Source organism: Papio anubis, chromosome 4, assembly GCF_008728515.1.
Source record: "Papio anubis isolate 15944 chromosome 4, Panubis1.0, whole genome shotgun sequence".
Classification (NCBI taxonomy): Eukaryota; Metazoa; Chordata; class Mammalia; order Primates; family Cercopithecidae; genus Papio; species Papio anubis.
In genome coordinates, this window is record NC_044979.1 from 74,946,821 (window position 1) to 74,969,359 (window position 22,539).

General features: G+C 38.9%; 1 protein-coding gene across 8 annotated transcripts in view; it reads left to right on the forward strand.

Moving 5' to 3' along the window:
* The window catches only part of DYNC1I1 (dynein cytoplasmic 1 intermediate chain 1), a 316,442-nt gene that overhangs the window by 186,610 nt on the left and 107,293 nt on the right, over positions 1-22,539 (forward strand). For all 8 annotated transcript variants that reach the window (XM_017956939.3, XM_017956940.3, XM_009203370.4 and 5 more), the window contains 3 exons: positions 8,860-8,949; positions 16,155-16,317; positions 18,410-18,509. In XM_017956939.3, the coding sequence (XP_017812428.1) occupies positions 8,860-8,949; positions 16,155-16,317; positions 18,410-18,509 (353 nt within the window). The remainder of the gene's footprint in view (positions 1-8,859; positions 8,950-16,154; positions 16,318-18,409; positions 18,510-22,539) is intronic.

Here is a 22,539-nt window from a genome sequence, read left to right on the forward strand (position 1 = left end):
ATAGAGAATGGAATTATCCAAAAGCAGAAGTAGATAGCAGAAAGGATTTGAGTCTGAAAAACAGAGGAGTCCCTCCTTATTTTCCAAGCAGCCAAGAATTGCATCTTCAATTGTTTTGAATTTTTTGCTCTGTGTGTGTGTGTGTGTGTGTGTGTGTGTGTGTGTAGGCATGTGCATGCATATGTGGACAGATACATATATAGGGCTGCCAAGGATAGCCATAAAGGCTGTGTCTTACACACCCTCAAGGAGGCCCTATTCACATAGGCCATATTCACATAGGCCATAATGGCAATGCTGCTTTCTGGAGTTGTGCAATGGGATGGCCTTGCTCACAAGAATGTAGGGAAGAGAACTGACTTGAGAAGTGGCTGTGCTCTTTCAAAATATCTCACCTTCCCACATCCCATAAAATCTGCAATTTGCCATTATAGATTAATTTATTTGGATAACCATTATGTAGTCTATCCATTTGAATTAGTTCATCCAACTATTCTCTTCAGTGGCTAAAGGACTCATGACTTTCCGAGAAATCTTGGATAACAAGGACCTGAAAGATCTAAGACTGAAGATAAGGAAGATGGTGGAGGAATGTGTTCTGACAACAAACTTGGCCTCTTTTATGCACAGTTGAGTCAAAGGCTGCTCTGCTGTGAACAATACTGGAGAATTAAGTTAGGGTCAGATGGTAGTGGGCCTTAATTGCTGAGCTAATCTAGGAAATAGGGAGCCATTAAAGGTGTTTAAGAAGAAAAACGTATGGAAACACAGATCAGTCAGGCCTTCTTATCTCCAGACATCAAACTGCTGAAGGTGTCCACAGACTCCTGCCTGAGACTCTCTGGGAAGGTCCTTGTTCTCTTCCTCATCTCTGTCCTTCCATGCAAGCTGACTGACCCATGTCAATTCAATTCAATACATATTTACTGTGCATATATTACATATCAGTGCTCTTACAAGTTTCAGAAACAGCTGCTTAAAAACTACTATTCTCTGATTTCCCCTCTCATTTTGAATATTTTCTTTCATTTCCTCCCATTTGCAATGCCTTGGGTGATATTCCATCAGGAAGTAAACTTTCCAAGTACTGTCATGTTAGAGCCTTAGGAGAGATCTGATGTGGCCTGGAGTGTTAACAGGAGCGCTCTGTACGATGAGAAATGTATGTTTTCTTTACTCTGGCCAGATTTTTCTAGACCAGAAAGTGAAGGTTTTTTCAATATTAGCATGTAGTATATTTAACAAAGTGCTTACTGAAAATCCCACAAAATATGTCTTTCCTGCATATTTTTAAAGCGTAGAGGCGCTCACCTTGGTTTGTGTAAGCATTCAGTGGTGCATGTTATACTTTATCTTGGCTGCTGTGATACATATTGGGAGGGTGGCTCTCTCTGGACTCCCGGCAAAGTTGGCAAGCTGTATCCAAAGTTGGTCCAAGGGTAGGGTGGCTTGAGTGAGTTCTGCGCGAGAGCCTTCACTGTCTGCTGTGCAAATACATGTCTAAATTCACAGTCTGATTCATCACACCCGCTGGCAACTGCACCGACCAAAGTCAGGTTCTCAACGGCTGCCTGGACTACGGCTATGGCCTACCTTCTTACCGTGCCCTGGCTTCAGTCTTGCCCACTCTCCTGCAGCCTCCACTTTGCTGTCATATCCTTAAACAAAATCAGAACTTGACTCTTGTGTTTTTTAAAGCCTCCAGTTTCCCTGCAGGGTAGATTGACAGCAATGATTTTCATTGAGGGTCAAGCCATCCCCAGACAGATATATCGGAATCTGCACAAAGGGTGTGCGGGGGAAGAGAGAAGTGTGGCTTCAAAAGCCGTATTTAGCATCCCCAGTGCCTTAGGTTTCTTTTGAAATTGCTAATGATATTTATGGACTGAATGCGATTAATGTTTTTTTAAAGTGGGCTACTGATCTCTAGGAAGAAGTCCACACTTCTTGTTCTGCCATTCAAGGCCCTACATGATGTAGTACCATTAGTAATTTCCAGAACAGTCTCCTGTTTTCATATTGCCAGTCTCAGTACTTAAGGTTGATAATACTTAAAAGAGTAGGTCTTTGAGGGACATTTACTCTGGTTGCAGAGATAGATGTAAAAAACTAATTTTATACAGTATGAGATGTGTTATTGTAGAGATATTTACAAGGTGGGTGGTAGAACAATGGAGGGGATTCACAAATCTGTTTTAGAGGAAGAGTTAAAGCTGCTGGAGCTACATCATAAAGGGCTGTAAAGACAGGCAGATTCAAGACAGATGCTGGAGGTGGAATGGACGGGACTGAGACCCTCCTGCTCTTACTAGTCCCTGATGGAAAAGGGGAACTGAGGGTAGTGCTCAGGTATCCAGCTGGGATTCCATATGAACAGTGGCACCATTAAGCAGGTCAGAGCTCTGCTGTGGACATGTCAAGTGTGAGGTGCCCGTGAGACAATCGTGTTGGAATGTCCACTACAGAGTCTGGAGCCTAGAAGGGATATCTTGGCTGGAGAAATCAATTTGTAGGTGATAGTGGAAGATATATGTGTAAGTGCTAACCAGATTGAGCGTATAATATTAGAAAAGATGAGATAAGACAAAAGGCATTATGCAAAAAGATGAAACCAAAACCAGAACTGCAAAGAATATCTTCCAATATTTTTTTTAAAACCTTAACAGAACTTGAAGGGGTAAGTCTTTTTCTATTAAAAATGTAAAACTGTGTTATTAGAAGAATCACCATCTGAATATCCATACATGGAATTATATAAAAGTGGCTAGGGCATTTGTTCTTAAGTTGAAAAGAACATATCCAAACAAACAAACAAACAAAACAAAACAGACAAACTCAGGTCTTTATCTCTCTCCAAGTCCATTCTCCAATAATAGTACAGTAGGAAGCTTGATTTAGAATTGCCTCTGTGTCCTTGCCAGTTTACATCTTGGAAGCTTGTTTCTATTCATTTCATAAGCCACAACGTATTTGATCATTTCTAACATTCACAATTTTCACATTAAAATTGATGATGTGTTATAGTTTAACAGCAGTAATCGTCTTTCTCAGTGGTATATAAAATAATTGTACATCTTGCAGTCGTTGGCCCATTCAATTCAAAGTCAAAGTGGTCATTGCTTTGTGCCTGCTGCTCTGGGCAGCAGCAGGATGCCCTTTGGAGCTGAGAAGGATGGAGTGAAATGGCCCTTTCCACTCCCTGCCTTCACTCTCCACCTGAGCCAGCCTTAGCGGTCTTCCTGAGGTGGCAGATGGAGGAGCCACAGTCCTCTCATGAAACGTCAGGAGCAGAGCAACAAGGGCTCTGGCAGGAGCTCAGATCCTCTTATCCCGAGGTTTTGCAAGCCGTAAGAGGACTGAGGAAAGCAAGAACCCAGTGGCCTCGTAAAACACAAACCCCGCTCTTCACAGAGGGTCGCCTTGTGTCGCTGAGGGTTCTGGTTGCATGCAGCAGGCATCATCTCCGGTGGGACTTACTGGAAGGAAATCTGGTGCTGACAACGCCTCTAGTGGGATTTATTGGAAGGAAATCTGGTACTCACAGAATCAACAGGAGGCAGAAGGAACAGGTTGGAAAAAGCGTGGGCACCAAGGGAACTCCGGAACACTGGGCCTCTGCAACAATCTTGCTGGGATGCTGGGCATCACTGCTGCTACTGGGTTTTTCCCCAGAATGAATCCTAACTTTTTTCTCAGCTTTGACTGCAAGGATCCAAAGACAAAGCCCGAGTTAGGAGCAACCAGTCTGACTCCCCAGATCCTGTCTGTGCCCTGGCCACCAGGAGATGAACGGCAGGAAAGTCTCTCCCGCTGGGCTTCGAGAGAGGAAAGTAGGATCCACCATATCACCAATCAGTAATTGCTACAAAGGGAATATGCCCCGGACAGAAAGGGGTTTTGCTGTTATACTGTATTGCCAAACACTGACAAATGTTCCACGGCACTCCCTGACAAATACCTCACATTTGTAAGGCTATCAGAACAAGTCAGTGAGCAGAGGACTGCTGCATACTAAAACGGTCTACATCGGCTTCATTTAGAGCCATGGATTAATGGAGGAAACGAACTCTTCTAGAGCTCAGGCAAAGGGTCGAGCCTCGTGCTGAGTGTGTTATCTGTGATTGCTGCATAATACGCAGTTATTCGTTCTTAGACCTCTGAAAATATTAAGGGAGGAAGACAGTGGTTACCAAAGATTTTTCCAGCCAGGGGGAATGAATGTGGCAACTGGAGACGGCAGAATATGGGTATTAAATAAAATAATGTGTCTAAAAGATGCCATTGTTTAGAAATTAGCCCCTTGGACTGACAGGTAATTAACTTCTGCCACTAGTTTAATTTCTTGTGTGGACCTGGATACAGGAAACCATACATGGGTGGTAATTTTTTTCCCTCCAATCTCTAAGGAAACGTAACTGGGTATGAACTAGTGGCACAACTCATATATCAGTAGTCTGTAGCAGGTCTACATAAATCCTTTTCTTTAAAGTTATTTAACTGTTTTGAAAATGGTTTCAACAGAAGTAATTCCAATTGCACCAGAAAGGAAACCAGAGTTTTAAAGAAAAATATACTCTCTTTGCTGAGCAAGGCAAACATATCAGTATGCAGAGAAACAAACCAGTCTCTTGTGTTTTATTTCCTTAGCAAATCCACCGAAAAACTTACTTTATGTCTTTAAAAGGATGACAGACAAAGAATTCTGTGACCACTAAAAATTAATACCTACAACTGGTTTGTAGACACTGTAAAAGGGCGGGTACTATTTTTTAAATTTCACTGTTTTTCACAGTTTCTCATTTGTACATACTATAAACTTTGTACATACTATAAACACAATACATATTTGTTGTGTGTGTGTGTTTGTTTTTTAGACTAATCAAAAACATATTCTGTGGGGAAGGATTTTCCATTTAAGGAATTAGATAACCTGCTATTTCCTCACATGCTTCTATGCATAAACCTAGACATCGTATCACAAACCTAGTCCTTTTCATAGCCAAGCCCTTCACAGAATAATATTTTTCCAATAAGCTGGTAGTGGCACTTTTGGTCGTGGTGTTTGTTTTTTGACTCTTCTGAGAATTAATGTTTAAAATAAACACCCTTATAGCTGTGAAAGATGAGAACTTGTTACTATTTAAAGCTGACTAATTCAAAGTCATTTGGTAAAACTGCTTTTAGTTTTAAGAACTAGAAGATTTAAGTGCACAAACTAGATGGCTGTAATGAAGGCACAATTGTTATCTATAGTCAGTATAGCTAATTATCAATGAATACAGACCTTGATCCATTACTTCCGTTGGGTCCATGGATTGAGAAGCAAGAATCTATTTGTTATTAGTCTTATTTCCTCCAAGGTCTTCACACAACTCACTCCCTTAACTCCTTTAAGTTTTTGCTCACATGTCATCTCGGTGTGGCCTTGATGGGCCTTTTCACTCTATTTTAAATTGAGACTCTCCCACTCTTGACCAGAATGCCTCATCTCTTTCCTATTTTGTATTCTCCCCCATAGCACTTGTCTGACACAGTATATATTTTGTTTTTTTTTTTTATTCGTTTGTGGTTTCTCTCCACTGGAATGGAAGCTCCATGAGCACAGAGATTATTTTGTCTGTCTTGTTCCCTGGTGTGTGCCCAGCACCTGGCACATAGTAAGTGCTCAGTCAATATTTGTTAGAATCTAAGGCAACATTTGTTTTGAAGATTTCTGCTTAAGTATGTTCCCAATGACCTTGATGGTTTAAAAAGCAATTTTGCATTTGTTATTTTACTTAGTTATTCTTACAATAACAATGTGTTTTAAGGAAGGTTTATTATCCCACTCCAGTGGATCAGAAATGGGGGTTCAGAGAGTTCCTATGAATTGGATAAAACCCAGGAGCCAACAAGTGGTGGACTCCAGCCTGGAACAAGATCAAATACTTCCCTCAGGGTGCTGCTCTCACCCAAGCTGTGAATCTTTCTGGCTGGAGGAATTAACACTTCATATTAAGCATTGCCGGCCAGGTCTCAAAGCAGTGGATTCCAGAATGAAAATTAGAACAGAATGTGGTTGTAGCATATATATACCTGATAAATAAAATAATCCATTATGTACAGCTCTCAAGGGTGTGAAACATAACTTCTCAGCTACAACTTGTATTTGCTCACCTCCTGAATGTGGAAGAACAATCCATGTTGAGGCCATGCAAGTCCACCTCAAAAAGTCCCTGCAAAGCTTCCTTACCTTGCAACATATCATTGCAGCTGCTTGTATTTCAGCCCTTTCTCCGTGGCATTTCTATTTCACATCATGCTGTGGTTCAGGAGGCAGTTTGCGTAGTGGTTAAAGATCACAGACCCCAAAACAGGCAGAGCCAGACAGAACTTGAAGCGGGATGTGGTTGCAATTCCTTCGGGGGAAATTATTCTGTCTCCTCATCTGTAAAACTGGACGAATGGTACTAAGTTCTGATAAATAAATTAGATTATACAAGTGATGCACTCATCACTGCCTTAAGTATTATTGAATATCTCCTGTATCCCTTCTTAGTAAATTGTAAGATTATAGAAGGAAATGCACTTACTGGCTTTATTAGTTTTCTAGTGTTGCCATAACAAAATACCACAAACTGGCTATTTAAACAACAGAAATGTAATGCCTCACAGTTCTGTAGGCTAGGATCTGAGATCAAGAAGTCTGTGGGCTTGGTTCCTTCTGAGGACTGTGAGGAAGAATCTGTTCTCCTAACTTCCGGTGGTTTTCTGGCACTCTTTGGTGTTCCTTGGCTTGTAAAAGCATCAGGCTGATCTTTGCCTTCGTCTCCACATGGTGTTCTTCCTATGCGTGTGCGTGTCTGTGTCCAATTTTCCCTTTTTATAATGGCACCAGTCATATTGGATTAGGTGCCCTACTCCATTATAACCTCATTTGAACTAATTATATCTGCAGTGACCCTATCTTCAAATAAGGCCACATTCTGAGGTACTGGGGTTTATTACTTCAACATATGAATTTTGGGGACACAGTTCAACCTATAGTTCTGGCCTTATTACCTTGGTTTTTGTTGTATTTGCCCTGTACTTAATAAGTGTCAGGGTATGGCTGCTGAATCTGTTAAAGAAATGTCTCCAGAAGGTTCAGAAATGAAGCCACTTACCGGCAGCTGAGAGGCCTTTTGAAAACTGCCTCTTCATCCAAGGTTTACTGAAAGAGGAAACCTCTCCAGCTAGATCTTCACTAGACTTTGTGTTTAGTCCTTGGGTCAGGAAGATACATCATGTCGAGATGGATATTTTGATCAGGACTTTCCAAATGGATTTTTGTGTGTGTGTATGATGAGATAGCATTAATATCTTGACATATGGATAAGGACATAGATATGCTATTTGTAACTTAACTTTTTAAAGATTTATTTGTTTAAAAGTCTGGGTAACAGTGTTCATTTCAAAATTTTAAGTGCGACTTTTCATTTAATAAATGTGACCTTAGGGGTTTGTGTGAATAGTAAATGACAGTTCTTTAAAATGTTTTACCTCCTTTCTTATATATATATATATATATAGTGTGGTTATAAAGTAATGAGCTTGGCTCCACAGTCTACCTGCATGCCTATAGAGTATAATATTTCAATTAAAATTCATATTTTTAAAATTCTAATATCTAAATTGCAATGCTATGCTTTACATATGTATATTTTTAAAATTGATATTCCTTCCACAAATCACTTGCTTAATATTAGTTAGAATTTTGTAAGTTGTTTTTCAGGATATATTTATTTATTTGAGAATTTAAATATGCATTTATAATGTATTCTAAGCGATTGGTGCTGAAATTTTGAGTTGATGAATCTCAGGATTTATTGTGATGGAAATGGGACTATCCACAGAGCTTGGGATTTTATAGAAGGTCTGTAAATATTTATTGAATGAGCAAATATATGGGGTAGAGAGAAAAGCAAAGTCATTTCTTTTCAACTGTATTTGAACCAATGAAATCGATAACCTGCATGGAGTACAATACCATATTTAAAGACCGAAAGCAAATTTTATTTTTTATATCATTTTATTTTCTATAATTTGGATTTTCTTGTGACACCTTGACTCTCCCCTAAACCTTCTGCATTGTGCCTGATGCTTTCAAACACTCTATAATGGAAGGGGCCTCTAGGAAAGGCAAGTTGAGAGAAGAGGAAAAATGAGCATACATTTGCATAGGGCAGGAAGGGCACTGTAACATCTGGCAGGGGTAGCCAACTCAGTCGACTTGTTAGTCTCATTAAATTCACATTAATGCATGAACTGCTCTGAATGTGTAAATACCATTTTGAGTTGTTTTCTCCCAGACCAATGGCATTGACTTTGGGGGCCCTTCCTTTGGTTGTTTACTTGCCAATGGCATTTGACCTGGGGTCAGACCTGTATTTAACCCTTTCCTGTAGGTCAAAAACAAATTAATTTGGTGAGAATTAAATTGGAAATGAGTCATCTGTACAACAGGTGTCCCCTGTGGAAAATGTGCTCCAGGTGGAAACATTTTAAAATCTATTCCTGGGCCATCTTCGAAGAAGCTTCAGAGGTCAGGGAGGCAATTTCAAGACATCCCACATGGTAAGGGCCTGGAGCTGGATGTACAGGTGCCCTTTCAGTGTGGTTTTCTCAACAGCTTGGGGAAATTTTCAAAGAGGCCCCTTTTGGAGATAATTTATTCATAAATTCATGAACATTTATCTTGGGCATTCATTGTGGACTGATTTACTTAGATGTTGCCCTAAATGATTGGAACTTTACCCTTTACCCCTACCTCCCACTATCAACCAAAGACTTTGATTTGGAGGAAAGAAAATATTGTATTTTTCTCTTTCTTTTTTCTAGAGGATGAGGAAGATGAGGAAATGGTGGAACCTAAAGTTGGCCAGGACTCAGAACTGGAAAATCAGGACAAAAAACAGGAAGTGAAGGAAGGTATGGTATGGAAAATAAATTGAGTAATCATCTTACTGTTTTGTTTGCCTTTACTGATATAAGAGGCTATAGAGCTAAGTAAAAATTGAATCTGCATCCCCTATATGGAAGGTTTTCTAGGATTGTACAATACATTACAGTTAGCAACATAAACTGTAATCTCCAAAGCAAGAGTCATTTATTTCTTGACTGATAAAGGCAAATAAAGTGCAAAACGTCCACAATTTCAGTAACAATTCTAGTCACAATTCCAGTAACACTTGTTACGAATTGCGATGTTATCTTGTTCACAGAACCATATATTCCCAATGATAACAGTAAAGCAAAGGACTAGATATAATTATTTTGTCAGTAAATTCTAAAGTGTTTTCATGTGATCTACATAGAAACATTAATAGTGATCAACGCTAGTAACTCTGCTATTAAAATTTTTCTTCTGCAACTCTGCCTGTATAAGGAGGAACAACCTCTTACATGTTCTGGTGATAATATTAACTAACATTTATTAAGGGCTCACTATGCCCTTGGCTCTCTTCTAAGCACTCCACAGATACTACTCACTCATTAAAACATTATTTTGAAGCAGATACTATTATTACCCCTATTTTATAGGCAGAGAACTCGGAAGAGAGAGATCTAAAAATTTATCCAAGGATACATAATGTATGAGTACATGAGCCAAGATTTAGAGTTAAATCCAAAGTGTACATTTTACCCTGTTGCCCTCCTCATGATAGCACTGTACCTATAAGAAGAAAGAAAGAAAAGAGAGAAAAAAAAGGAGGGACAGGAAATACTGCAGGTGACATTTCCTTACAAACCCAACCTTGTATTACCTTGAGATTCTCAGCCCATGGAGACAGAAGAGAATTTTGAACTTGTCTTACTTGCTGGCAAATGGAGAGTGGGACCTGAGAACTGAATGTAGATTAAAAGTGTTCTTCCATATTTCCTACTGAGTGTCCCAAGTATAGATCAATATAACTCTGATTCGAAGCTCATTTGATTTGTAAATTTTAAAGATGGTTGTGGCTCTGGCACAGTGTGGCAGATGTTCAGCACTGGGGTCTTTTGTAGGAATTGATACATACTGATCCCAAGTCCTCACTTCAACATCTTGTGCTCTCATGAGAAAATTAGAGTAGCCCAAATACCTATTACAAATGACATCCATATCATATGAAGTTAAATGAGACAATTTTTTTTTTTTTTTTTTGAGGCAGTCTTGCTCTGTCCCAGGCTGTAGTGCAGTGACTTGATCTCAGCTCACTGCAACTTCCACCTCCCAGGTTCAAGTTATTCTCCTGCCTTAGCATCCCGAGTAGCTGAGATTACAAGTGCGTGCCACCACGCCTGGCTAATTTTTGTATTTGTAGTAGAGACGGGGTTTCATCGTACTGGCCAGGCTGGTCTCAAACTCCTGACCTCATGATCTACCTGCCTCAGCCTCCCAAAGTGCTGGGATTACAGGCGTGAGCTATCGCGCCCAGCCACAATTGTAGAAAATTATTAAAAATCACTTCATATTGAGGCTCATTTGAAGTGTGTCTGAGTGTGGGTGTTTAATTTAGTTTTGGTTTGTTTTTTGCAATCTCAGGTATCTAAAAGCCAGTGTGAGATAATAATGAAAAAGCATAGCCTCTGGAGCCACACTACCTGGAATCAAATCTTGTCTCTGTAGATTATTAGCTGAGTGATCACTACAGACTAAGTTAGTTTAACCTTTTTTTGCCTCAGTTTCCCCATCTGGCAAACAGGTTTTTAAAAAACTCAACAGGGCTAGTATGGAACAATACTTGGCACAAAGTAAGTGCTGTATAAAAGTTTGCTAAATTATCATTAGTAGTCTTGCCTTGCAGTGCCTGGGTCTATAACTGGTTTCTACCCTGGTGGGATGGATGCCCTTGGGAGCCCCAGCTTTCTGTGCTTAGGTTTGCCATAGCCCATAGCTTTGAAATAAGAACATGGTTACAGGGGCCCCAGCTAGTACATTTAAAAAATGTGAAACTATCAATAGAGATACAAGCAAAGTCCTCTAAACTCGTTGGATAACTATCATAAAAGGTCTTCTTTCTGTTACTGTGCTAGGTCTCAGACATTGAGAAGTTCAATCGCTGTCAAGTTCTAGGGTGTGACTGAGGTTTAGGAGAAGATTCAGCATTTTAACAGTGGCATTCACAGAAGACACAAGGCTTACTCTTTCTGAGAGTCTAAATGAATTTGATCAAAGAGATCTCACATTTAAACTTATACTAAAAACATCTTTTAAAAAAAAGTTGGCGAATAGAATATCATGATTACAGGTGTAGTGAGGTACAAAATAAGTCAGGATCTATTAAAGTACTCCTTTACCCTTTGCAAAATATTCTTAAAATATACCTGGTGATAAGGAGCTGGGGTATATTTTGTGTGTCTTGGCATGGATTCCCCATCACCACCACCCCAGCCCCAATCTCCAAATCATCTTCTCCAGCAAAGCAAAGCAACCTCCTTCTTAAGTTCCAAGTGAAAACACCCTTCAGTTTTAACTGTTACTCATGCTTCATGGAATTGATTAAAGTCATGTTAAAAGTCAAAAAGAAGTTTGAAAGAACATTTCCTGTTCCTGCTGCACTGTGTGCCTTATTCTCCATTAATGGCTCTTCTGCAAATTAACACATAATGGGTTAAAAGCATGTTTATGTTGGCATCAAACTCTGGCTTTTTTTTAAAGCAAGACAGTATTTTGCAAACTTTTGAAAGAATCTCTAGCAGATATAATCGTGGCGCCATTCACACGACTGCATAGTAGTTAGGGCTGTGTCAGCACTTCCATTATGAACCCTGCGTTTCAGGGATTTATTACTCAGCCATAAAAATTTGCTCTGGGCTGAAACTTGACATACACAGTTTCAAACCAGGGAACACATTTTTGAGAAATCTGGCTTTTTTTTTTTTTTTTTTTTTTTTTTTGAGGGAAAAGGAAGAAAAAAGTGTTGAGGGGGACATGGGGAAAACAATCAGTACTCACTAACTTTTGACATTTTTGCCCGTGTGACATCAAAGTGCATTAAACAGTAAAGAAATGCAGTCTTGATTTATTACTGTTTCACTTTTTTCTGCCATAGAGTAGGAAAAAAGCAGGTATATTTTAGCTTGTAATCAAAGTTTAGAAAACTTCCATATGTCAGTGTCCTCATGTCTTCATGTTTAGAAATTCAAAACAACACAACTGGGAACCTAACTTTTTTGTAAATACGAAATCAACTCATAAACCTCACATTGACTTCACAGAAAGATATCCTTCGCTTTTAGTTTGGTTTGGTTTTCTTGCTGCTGTTTATGAACTGATTTCACTGTAAAATTCCCATGAGAGCCACTGTCCTTATTTAATCTAATGTTTTTCCTGGCTACATGGGTTTATTTATTTTTTATCTCTTAGAGATTCTTGAAAAATATTTTTGAATAATTTTTATATTGAAATTTAAAGCAACAGTGCTGAAACAAGTGAAGACATACTGGTGGTAGATATTTTTAAAATAACTTTTAACATAGAAATGAGATACTAAAATCTCAATATAAGTTGTGAACTTCATTATAAACTGTACATTTTTATAGAGGGAAAAAATCACAAGAAGGCTAGAATCCAGAAGATATAGTTTAAAGTAGTATAAATTAATTAAAGACAAACTGACAAAGTATACATTGAGGATAGCAGGAAAGGTCAAGAAAACACAGCAAATGAGATACAGTCATGCTTGAAAGATACACTTAAAAGTATTTTCATATATAAAAATAAGAAAATTAACATTTCCACAATTAAAAAATGGACCCTAAATGAAATTTATATTTGATTTTAATTTTGCGGGCCACAAATTGATAGAATTAGGCTGTCTTCTGAATTTCACGTATTCAGCAAAATTTCTTTCATACATGGTATAAAATAATATAACTGGTTAAATTTTGGTAAATTTGAAAATTGTCTTATCATTTGGATTATATGTAAGTTATATCCATGCATTCTACTTTTCATAGAGTAGAATGTACTTCTTCTTAAAGAGCTCTTTAAATGCACAAAGTATTGTTAGCTGTCAGTTCTTCGCAGAAACATCCCATGTTTTGTGTTGTGAAAACAAACAAAGAAAAAATCTGCTATAATAGTATTTTCTGCTTAACCCATAAGAAAAACTATTATCCATGCCCATGTTTTGTTTTGGTATGCCCTTTGCTATTAAATTCCTACCTTTTTAATGCCATGAACTTGTTAAAAAATAATTTATTAGGTTCCAGGGATAGGGAAAAACTGTAGAAACAGATACTTCAGGTAGAATTTGGCATTTTTCTTGGAGTAAAACAATTCCGATTCTATTTGTTTAGTCCTGTATTTTGAACTTTGTGGGCTCCATTAATCAACCAATTTTCTTTCATGAAATATGATGCCTAGAGAGGTTTTTATCTCTGAACACACCTTTTGGTTGTGGTTCCTGGATACTCCATTGTGTTTTCATGATATTGAAAAATACTTATCAATTTAAAGATTAAGTATCAGAGGTTTTGTTTATACAATCAAAAATTACTATGGCCCTATTTAATTAAGTTGAATATTGTTTATAACTTTTAAAAAGTACTCATCTGCACATGCATCTGATTATTTTCTGCTAACAAATCATGTCATTTGATCCCTGTTCGACATCAAAGCTTAATATAAAATATATCTTTTGTTTGCTTCGGTAGCATTTTAATTTCAAGCCAAATATTGTATTGTCAAACATAATATCTGGAGAGGCTAGTGCTCCACCTACCTGAACTTGGCCTCCACAAGCACACTTTGATCAGCCATTTATGTTTCTGTTAGAGAAGAAGTTGTGTGTCTTGAAAGCTGAGATCAAAGTGACAATAAGCTACAGGGAAGAAAAAAATTACAGAAAATTACATAGATACTATTTTTTATTCAAGGTAATGGACCTGTAAGGAAAGATACAGGTGAAATAGAAGTGGTTAGAAAAGATAAACAGAGACTAGAAAGATTTTTTAATATCATAAAAAAAGAAATAAGGGAGAAAAATTCCTACTTCTTTGTTTAATTTCAAGTGTGTCTCAAGTCATCTATTAACAGTGACCAAAGCCAAGTGAGTCTTTTTAAATAAGACATTCTTCTTGGCCTATAGTATTCTTGTTTAGTCAGGTTTATTCATTTATTTAACAGTATTAACCAAAACAAAATGGACCTATCATTTTGTAGGGTATTTTCCCCTTTTGCCTAGTTCCATTATGTAGTTTTATTATATTCTGGAGTGAAATAATTCAAATGTCTCATTTACAACAGTTTTAGAAAGCAGACTAGTAAAGCACTACTTCATCACCAATTATTGAAGCCCAGCATATTTAGCTTTAATTCTTAAACCGGACTTAAAGTTTAGGTATCATCCCCATTTCATAGATAAAACTACTGCTCAGAGAGCTTCAGTGCATTGATTAATGAATCAAAGCTAGCATATGGCAGGGTGCTTGATTCCAGGTTGCTTTCATAGAGTTCTTTGTGTTATTTATGACCTCCACCTATTTTCCCACTACCTAGCTTAAGTCTGAGTGTGCACATTGCCTGATTCAGCATTTCACAAACTAGTGTCTCAGCAGCACTGCTCACTAGAAGTTGATGGAGTCCTTGGAAAGTCCCAGTACACACTGGAATATTTAGGGCTCCGGAGACTTAGACAGCAAAGAAATATTTCTAATTTTATTTACAGCTGCTCAAAACTACAATGTGGGGTATGTTAGGAGAAATTCTTCTGCTATAATGGATGAATCACATGTTGCCCTAATATTACCTGGAGAGCATTTCTTAAGGTGTGAACGAACTACATCAGGATCATTCTAGTTTCTTGTACAAATAGAGATTCTCATGTTTCTCCAGACCCCCTGCATCATGGTCTGGGGCAGGGAAGGGGAGGCTAGAAAGAGGGAGCTGTTATGAACATTGGATCCACTGCCATGACTTGACTCTGTAGGAGGGCTTCTTGACACTACAGATTTCTTAGGCTTCAAAATACAGTTAATCAAATTATGTAACACTTTCATAAAATATTATGCTACAGGTGATAGTACCAAAAAGATTCTTCTGACCATGTGGCCAGGTAGAAATCGATCTGGTTATTAGGATGGTTGTGGAAGTGCTTGAAAAACCCTGTGGGTGAGTGGTTCCACCAGAGGCTCCACCTGTGATTGTAATGCACTACCCTCCTCCTGTAAGTTTAACTTCAGGAGCTTCTGTACTACTAACTGAAAGAGTAACCAATGAAAAGTTTATTGAAGGCTCTCTCCACCAGAGCTGAACTGGGGTTCCCGAAGAACCACAAAGGTTCAGCTGACAGTTTCTGCCCTTGAGGGTTTTTCAGACTGGGGAGTTCCTAATCCCTTCCCTAAAGTTTTATGTAAAACTTGCAATTGAAGGAACGGTTTATGTAACCAGATGGTGACTCCAAGGTGAGCTCACTTTCAGAAACTATGACATACTGCTAGTTATTTGATCTCTTTGTCTCATTTTCTATCTTCAAATTTAGTTCGATAAGATTAATCATGCTAGAAAGGTAAGGCAGAAAAACAATTGTGGGTTGTTTTATAGAAGCATGTATTTGTTCCATGTGTTTGTTTAAAAACGGAAGATCTTGAGTGAAAGCAGGTTTGGAATGATATATTTCTGCTTTTGAATATAATCTATATAACAATCAGTCAGCCTTACCAACTAACCATTTAAAATAAAATGAATTTATGAATTTACTCAGTAGAAAGAGGAAACGTACTGTGTGGATCATATTATACAGTGTTCCTAATTATTTAATGTTGCCAGCTTGACAATGGTACAATAGCATATATAAATACATAGTTTTGTGAATTTATCTATTATGCCATATTTGAGCTGCTTTTAGGTTAAAAAAAAAAACTGATTGCTAAAAACACACCAATCTATTTTTATTTGTAATCTTCTTCAACTCTTCAAAATAATAATTGGACCAAATATGCAGTCTTTTTGTGGGGACATCTGCAGAAGCCTTTGGTGGGAATTTATAAATAATTTAGAATCAATATTAGCAATGATTTGTTTCATTGTGTCTTGCCATGCCTTTGATAAGCAGTCTCTCTCAAGAGTTGGGTTCCTCTTGATAAGTTTTAATTGTCCCTTTTTCCTTCCCTAACAATCTCTTTTACAAAAAAATAAATCAATAAAGCCCCTCCAAGAGAGCTGACAGAGGAAGAAAAACAGCAGATCCTTCATTCAGAGGAATTTCTCATCTTTTTTGATCGGACAATACGGGTAATTGAAAGAGCCCTGGCTGAAGATTCCGACATCTTTTTTGACTACAGCGGCCGAGAGTTAGAAGAAAAAGATGGGTTAGTCTCTTGTGTGCATTCTTTAAAAAATAGCGTAAGTTATCTGTTAATTCTACATTTATTTATGTTCTGACTAGGAAAATTCCAAATTAAGAAATCAGAGGAGGGTGAAATTTTGGAATTTATCTTGCTGAACAGCTTTGACTCTGGGCTTTGGTGGTAACTTCTGGCTTAGAGCTTCCTTGTAATTATCATGTGCTTCTGTGAAATGCTTTTGAACTTGATATCTGGGGAACAGTCCAGGTGATAGAGACTGCAGAGTCACATGCATTATCCTCTGAGAAAACATTCTTATAAGCAGCAAAGGAGATTCATGTTGTATCTACTAGATTTATTCCTGATGTCCAAGCAAATAGTAAATTGAAGAAAATAAACATGAGGTATGGGAGAAGTTAACTCATGTGGGTAATGATGAACAGAGACTGGAAAATGTTTCCTCTATTTGGTACCACAAAAGTATGCATATGTGTATATGCCTTTTAGGAAACATATTAATATATGCAAGAATATATTTACAGGCAAAACAAAGCTAATCAATAAAAGCAAGTGTCCCTAAATGACTTCCTCTGTGACTGTAGCATAGGTACTGGAAAAGGCCATGACTGTCAACCATCATCATGGAGAGAATAGGAGGGATTATATGAGCCTTATAAACATAAATATAGCTGTTCTTAGCCCCAGATCTCTTCTGGCCAAGAATGATATGTGAAGGTAGGGTCTCTTGCCTTTTTCATCAGCCCTGATTTTTTTTTTTTTTTTTTTTTTGCCATTTCTAAAATCCAAATACATTCTTAAAGGACAATGTCTTATCATCATTGAGGATGCTCGAGGGAATGTAACAGAGGCGTGAAAACCAATTTCAAAAGGGAGTCCTGAACATGTTCTCAATAGTAAGCGGCATCTTTAGACTGCCTTGAAGAGACAATAATATTTTGAATATATATGTTCTGCAATCTTTGGGTTCTTTTGAGAAGCCATTTTTCTATGACTTACTGATTTTGTTGGCCCTATTTCCCTCTGTGTGCTGGCTCCGTATTATCCTAGGCTCCTGGCAGGACTTGTGTGTGTGTGTTTGTGTGTGTGTGTGTATGTGTATATATATACACACAGACTTGGCCTGAGTTTGCAATGGCAGAGCTGAGGAAGGGTTAGCAGAAAAAAAAGTCATATTAGGTTTACTAATTAGAGCCCAAATAACTTGTTGGAAGCCAGGTCACCCAATCTGAACAAGAGCCATATAAGTTAAGTGATGCAGGGTGCAAGCCAGCAGTTGAAGCAAATGAACAGAGGAAAGGTGGGTGTAGAAGAATTTCTGAACCAAAGCCCAGGCAATTTAGGCAGCTTTTTATGCAGATCCCATAGTTCCTGGCCTAGAGCAAACATTACTGGATTTAAATACTCAGCTTGTGGAGCAACTGCATAACCAGCACTGAGTTCCTTGAAGGAGGTGTTATGGCCAGTTGAGTGTCAGCCAAGTAAACACTGGCTAAAGTGTAATCCTCCTAGACTCAGATGCTGTTTTGGTCCGTGGCAGAAGTGATAAGTATCTGGAACATATCTGGTGAATCCTCTACTGTCTACCACGCCTGTCTCATGGTAGAAATTATCACTTACTATTGAGTGAGGAGACTACTGCTACAGCCTATCAGCATTTACAAGTAAATAAAGACATGCATATCATTTCTGGTCTAAGGACAAATAAGGTAGTATTGATATCAAAGAATCCTGTGGTGTGCTGTGCTCCCTTGATAGCAGAGATTTCTAATAAACCCTGCTTTAGGCCAGAGCCTTTCAGGGAGAGGCTCTTGCCTGAAGCAGGGTTGGAGAAAGCTTGGGACTGGTCAAGATGGGAACTTGAAACAAATCTGACATTTCATAATAGTCTTGAAAAGACACAGAAACCCTTTCTGGGCCAGGTTAGAAAAAAAGAAGACCATCTTTAGTTCTTTAATTTTGATCAGGGTATGTAGCCTAGATTAACATTTCAGCCTCAGAGAGTATTGTGTGCCAGGCTTTTGCCACATCAGTGCTTCTATATGAGCAGCATAGAGAAAGAGCTCCATATTTATCTCTGATGTTTAAATCCTCCTAGGGATGTTCAGGCTGGAGCCAATCTTTCTTTCAACCGTCAGTTCTATGATGAGCATTGGTCCAAGCATCGAGTGGTCACTTGTATGGACTGGTCCCTCCAGGTAAGAATTATTGCTGGGCTGGGACAAACTGGGCTTGTGTTCTCATGGCATTTGTATAAAAAAAAGAGATTCGTTTACTTGCCTATGATTTCCTCTCTATGCTTGTTGGTTTTTTCCCCCCTCATTTTATTGAGGTTTCAGTTTCAATTCTCTACTCAGTTATTTGTATTTATTGAGTACATACTATGTGCTAGGTACCAAACAGGAAGCCAAATTGTTCTGTCCATGAAACTGCTCCATTAAGATGACCACTGATTTCCTACTTGTCAAATCCTGTAGATACTTTTAAGCCCACATCTGTCCTGACCTTTCTTTGTCAGGCAGCTTAGTCAGCGTCCTTGTGCCTATAGAAATATCCTCTTCCCATTGAATTCTCACTACTCTCTCTACTCTCTCCTAGTTCTCTGACTTCTCTAAGATTTCCTTTTCCTCTAACCATCCTTGAGGTCCCTGTGGTCATGCCCTCAACCACTGCTCTTCTTCCCAATGTGCTCTCTGCAGGAGATCTCTTCCACTGCTAAGGATTCAACCATGAATAGCCTGTTTGTATCTCCTGCCCAATCTCCCTGCTGAATTTCACTTTGTACACCAGACAAAGCCACCATTCTAGCTGTCCCATAGAATCTTAAATGAACTATTAACTCGTTATTTTCATATATCCCAAATCTTTTTTTACCTATTATATGATCTCTATGTTAAAGGCACCACAATATACCCAAGACCCTAAAGCAGAACTTTCATCAACATTGCCAACTCCCTCTTGTCTTCTAGACCCAGCCTGTCACCAAGACCTTCCACGTCTCCACTCATATATTCATCATCTAATACTATTCTTAACCTTCAAACTGATATTTCTACCTTCATGCTTGTCCACCTACAGTTTTCCCCTATGGAAATCTACCCAAACAATCTTTCTAAAATAAAAATCGGATCACTGGGCTGGGTGCGGTGGCTCACGCCTATAATCCCAGCACTTTGGGAGACCAAGGCGGGTGGATCTTTTGAGGTCTGGAGTTTGAGACCAGCCTGGCTAACATGGTGAAACCCCTTCTCTACTAAAAATACAAAAATTAGCCGAGTGTGGTGGTAAATGCCTGTAATCCCAGCTACTCAGAAGGCTGAGGCAGGAGAGTTGCTTAAACCCAAGAGGCAGAGGTTGCCGTGAGCCGAGATTGTGCCACTGCACTCCAGTCTGGGTGACGCAGTGAGACTCCGTCTCAAAAAAACAAACAAACAATAAAAAACCTGATCTCTTCATTCCCTGGACCAAAACTCCCCATTACCCGTAAAAAGGAAATTTAAGCCCATCAGTGTGGCATTCAGAGTGAAAGTAGGCAAATTTACCAAAAGCCACTTTGCCGAATAGCCACCTCAACTAGGTAACAATATACCAGGCACTGAGTAGGTAAGTAACATATGCAAACACACAGCCTAGTGTGGTGACATCAGAATTTGAACCTAAGCATCTGATGCCTGAGCCCACATTCTTAACAACAGTGTTCCTTCCTGCAATAACAGTGACGTAAGAACAGTGAGAGAAGCAGGAATGATTACTCCTAAGCACTTATGCACAACACAGTTTCTGCTTTCTTGTTATCGATGCTTTTATTGGGAATAATAGTCATAGCTAGCTTTTAATTTATTTTTCTTCTATGCAAAGCACCATGACAGCTGCTGTGAAGGCTTTCTTATTTTCCCTTCATAACAGTCATGTGAGGCAGCCACCCTTACTATTTCCATGTCATATTTGAGGAAGTTGAGGCTCAGAGAAGCTAAGTAACTTGCTGAAAATCACTCAACTAGGGTATGGTATAGTGGGGATTTATACCAAAGTATTTTAGCATCCCAAGGCATATGCTGTTAACCACTGCTTCCCACAGAGACCTTCTGGATCTGAAACTAAAAGAGCTTGTAAAGGTGCAGAATGATATGGGGCAGATAGCAAGTGCTCTCAAAGTTCAGTGAAGGTTGGAATCTGCCTCTGGTCAGACAGCGCTTCTCAGAAGACTGAGATTTAGACAAATGGAGGGGAGAAGAGGGTGTTCTAGGCAGAGCTATAAAATGGATAAGTCCCAATTAATCCTACTGAAGAACAGGGGAACAAAAGAGGGGTATAATTCCCCATAACTAGACCCTCATCAGCCATCAAGTGGGTGAATGTTCTCTCCTCTTGAATCCCTTTTTGTATCCAAACAACAAAGCACACAGTGCATGATCGTGCAGAGACTGAGACAAGCAGGGTTTGCCCAACCGCTTTCCGCCAGTGTGTGGGTGGTCTCTGAGCACGCTTGAGTGTGTGCACAGAAATCAGATCCAAGCCTGAGGAAGCACTTAGCTCAGCTTGTTCACTTGTTCAGAGTCGGGGAATTACACAGGAACCTTATCTGACACATTCCTCAAAGGCAACTACCCTTGTTCTCAGGTCAGCTGATAACACTCCCTGAGGAGGCATGGGGTGAGGCTGGTCCCTGCCTTGCCTCAGTAGGTGATGGGCCACATTGCCCGTGGATGTGTTTCCACATAGGGTCTTGCATGATGTTTGTGTTGGAGGAAGTAAGTTGGAAATAACAGAAACTCTACCATGGAGAGACCACATTTATTTTCCCCTATTTTTGTGTGACCTACCCACCTACGCTGTGGGGGAAATGTTTGCAATTTTGAAAAATGCATTGTATATGAGGCACAAGAAAAAGAGATTAGAATGCTCAGCTCCTACATCACAACACTTCTGTGGGGTTCAAAGGACCAGGATTACATACTTATGGGATAAAGAGACTTTTTGATGGATTTAGATGCAATCCAATGATATTAAGAAAGAAGAGAGATAGAGGAACAGTCTTGGTGTGTAGTGGTGGCATGTATGTCTAGGATGATTTCCTGAATGTAACAGAATAGAACTGAGGGGAGAAAAAGGAAGAAATTATAAGGTTTCAGCATAGCTTTTTTTTTTTTTTTTTTTTTGATCTCCTGAGCTTCTTAAACCAGAACACTTTAACTTTGAAATATTTACAAAACATCATCAAACATCATTCCTTGGAAGAAATCTGGGAACCTGGAGGATTATGTCAACTTTGTCACCCACTGAACATTATTTAGCACAGTGAGTCAATAATATTATCACACACCATGTGACAGAGTTTTCAGATGTGTTCAGAATCAGACTCATGATCTTACTCCCACCATGTATACTCACTTCCTCTCACATGTAAATTGCATCTTCCACTCCTGCAGTCATCCAGGATGCAAACCTGAGTAATCTTTGGCAGTTCAGTTAGTTGCTAAATCCAATCAAATTTACAATAGCAAAAAGATTACTATTGACAGCAATGCAAATCCACAAACATGGATTTGACACCTACTTTATGTCATGCTCTCTACTTCTTGCTTATGTTAGGAAACAGCTTCTTACTGGTCTCCCTAATGTCAGTCTCTATAATGTTAAGTCAGTATAAGTACTTTTACCAGATTAATCTTTGTAAAGATTACTTATACACTCTGTATCAACTTGGGCAAGTTGCCTAACTTCTCTTGGCTTAAGTTTCTTCATTCATGAAATGATGATAATAGTATCTAGCTCACACACCTATTGTGAGTATTAAATGAATTAATGTATATAAAGGAATGATAATTTGGCTGGACACAGTGGCTTACACCTGTAATCCCAACACTTTAGGAGGCCACGGCAGGAGGATCACTTGAGCCCAGGAGTTCAAGACAGCCTGGGCAACATAGCAAAACCCCATCTCTACAAAAAATACAAATATTGGCGAGGCATGGTGGTGCATGCCTGCAGTCCCAGCTACTTGGGAGGCTGAGGTGGGAGGATTGCTTGAGCCTGGAGGCAGAGGTTGCAGTGAGCTAAGATCTCATCACTGCATTCAAGGCTGGGAGACAGATCAAGATCCTGTCTTAAAATAAAATAAAAATAAAGGACTGATAATTTTAAAAGTGTCTGGTGCATAAGAAGCACTCAATAAATGTGACATAGTAGTGAGAAAAGCAGTAGCAGTATTATCATTAGCTGCAAAGT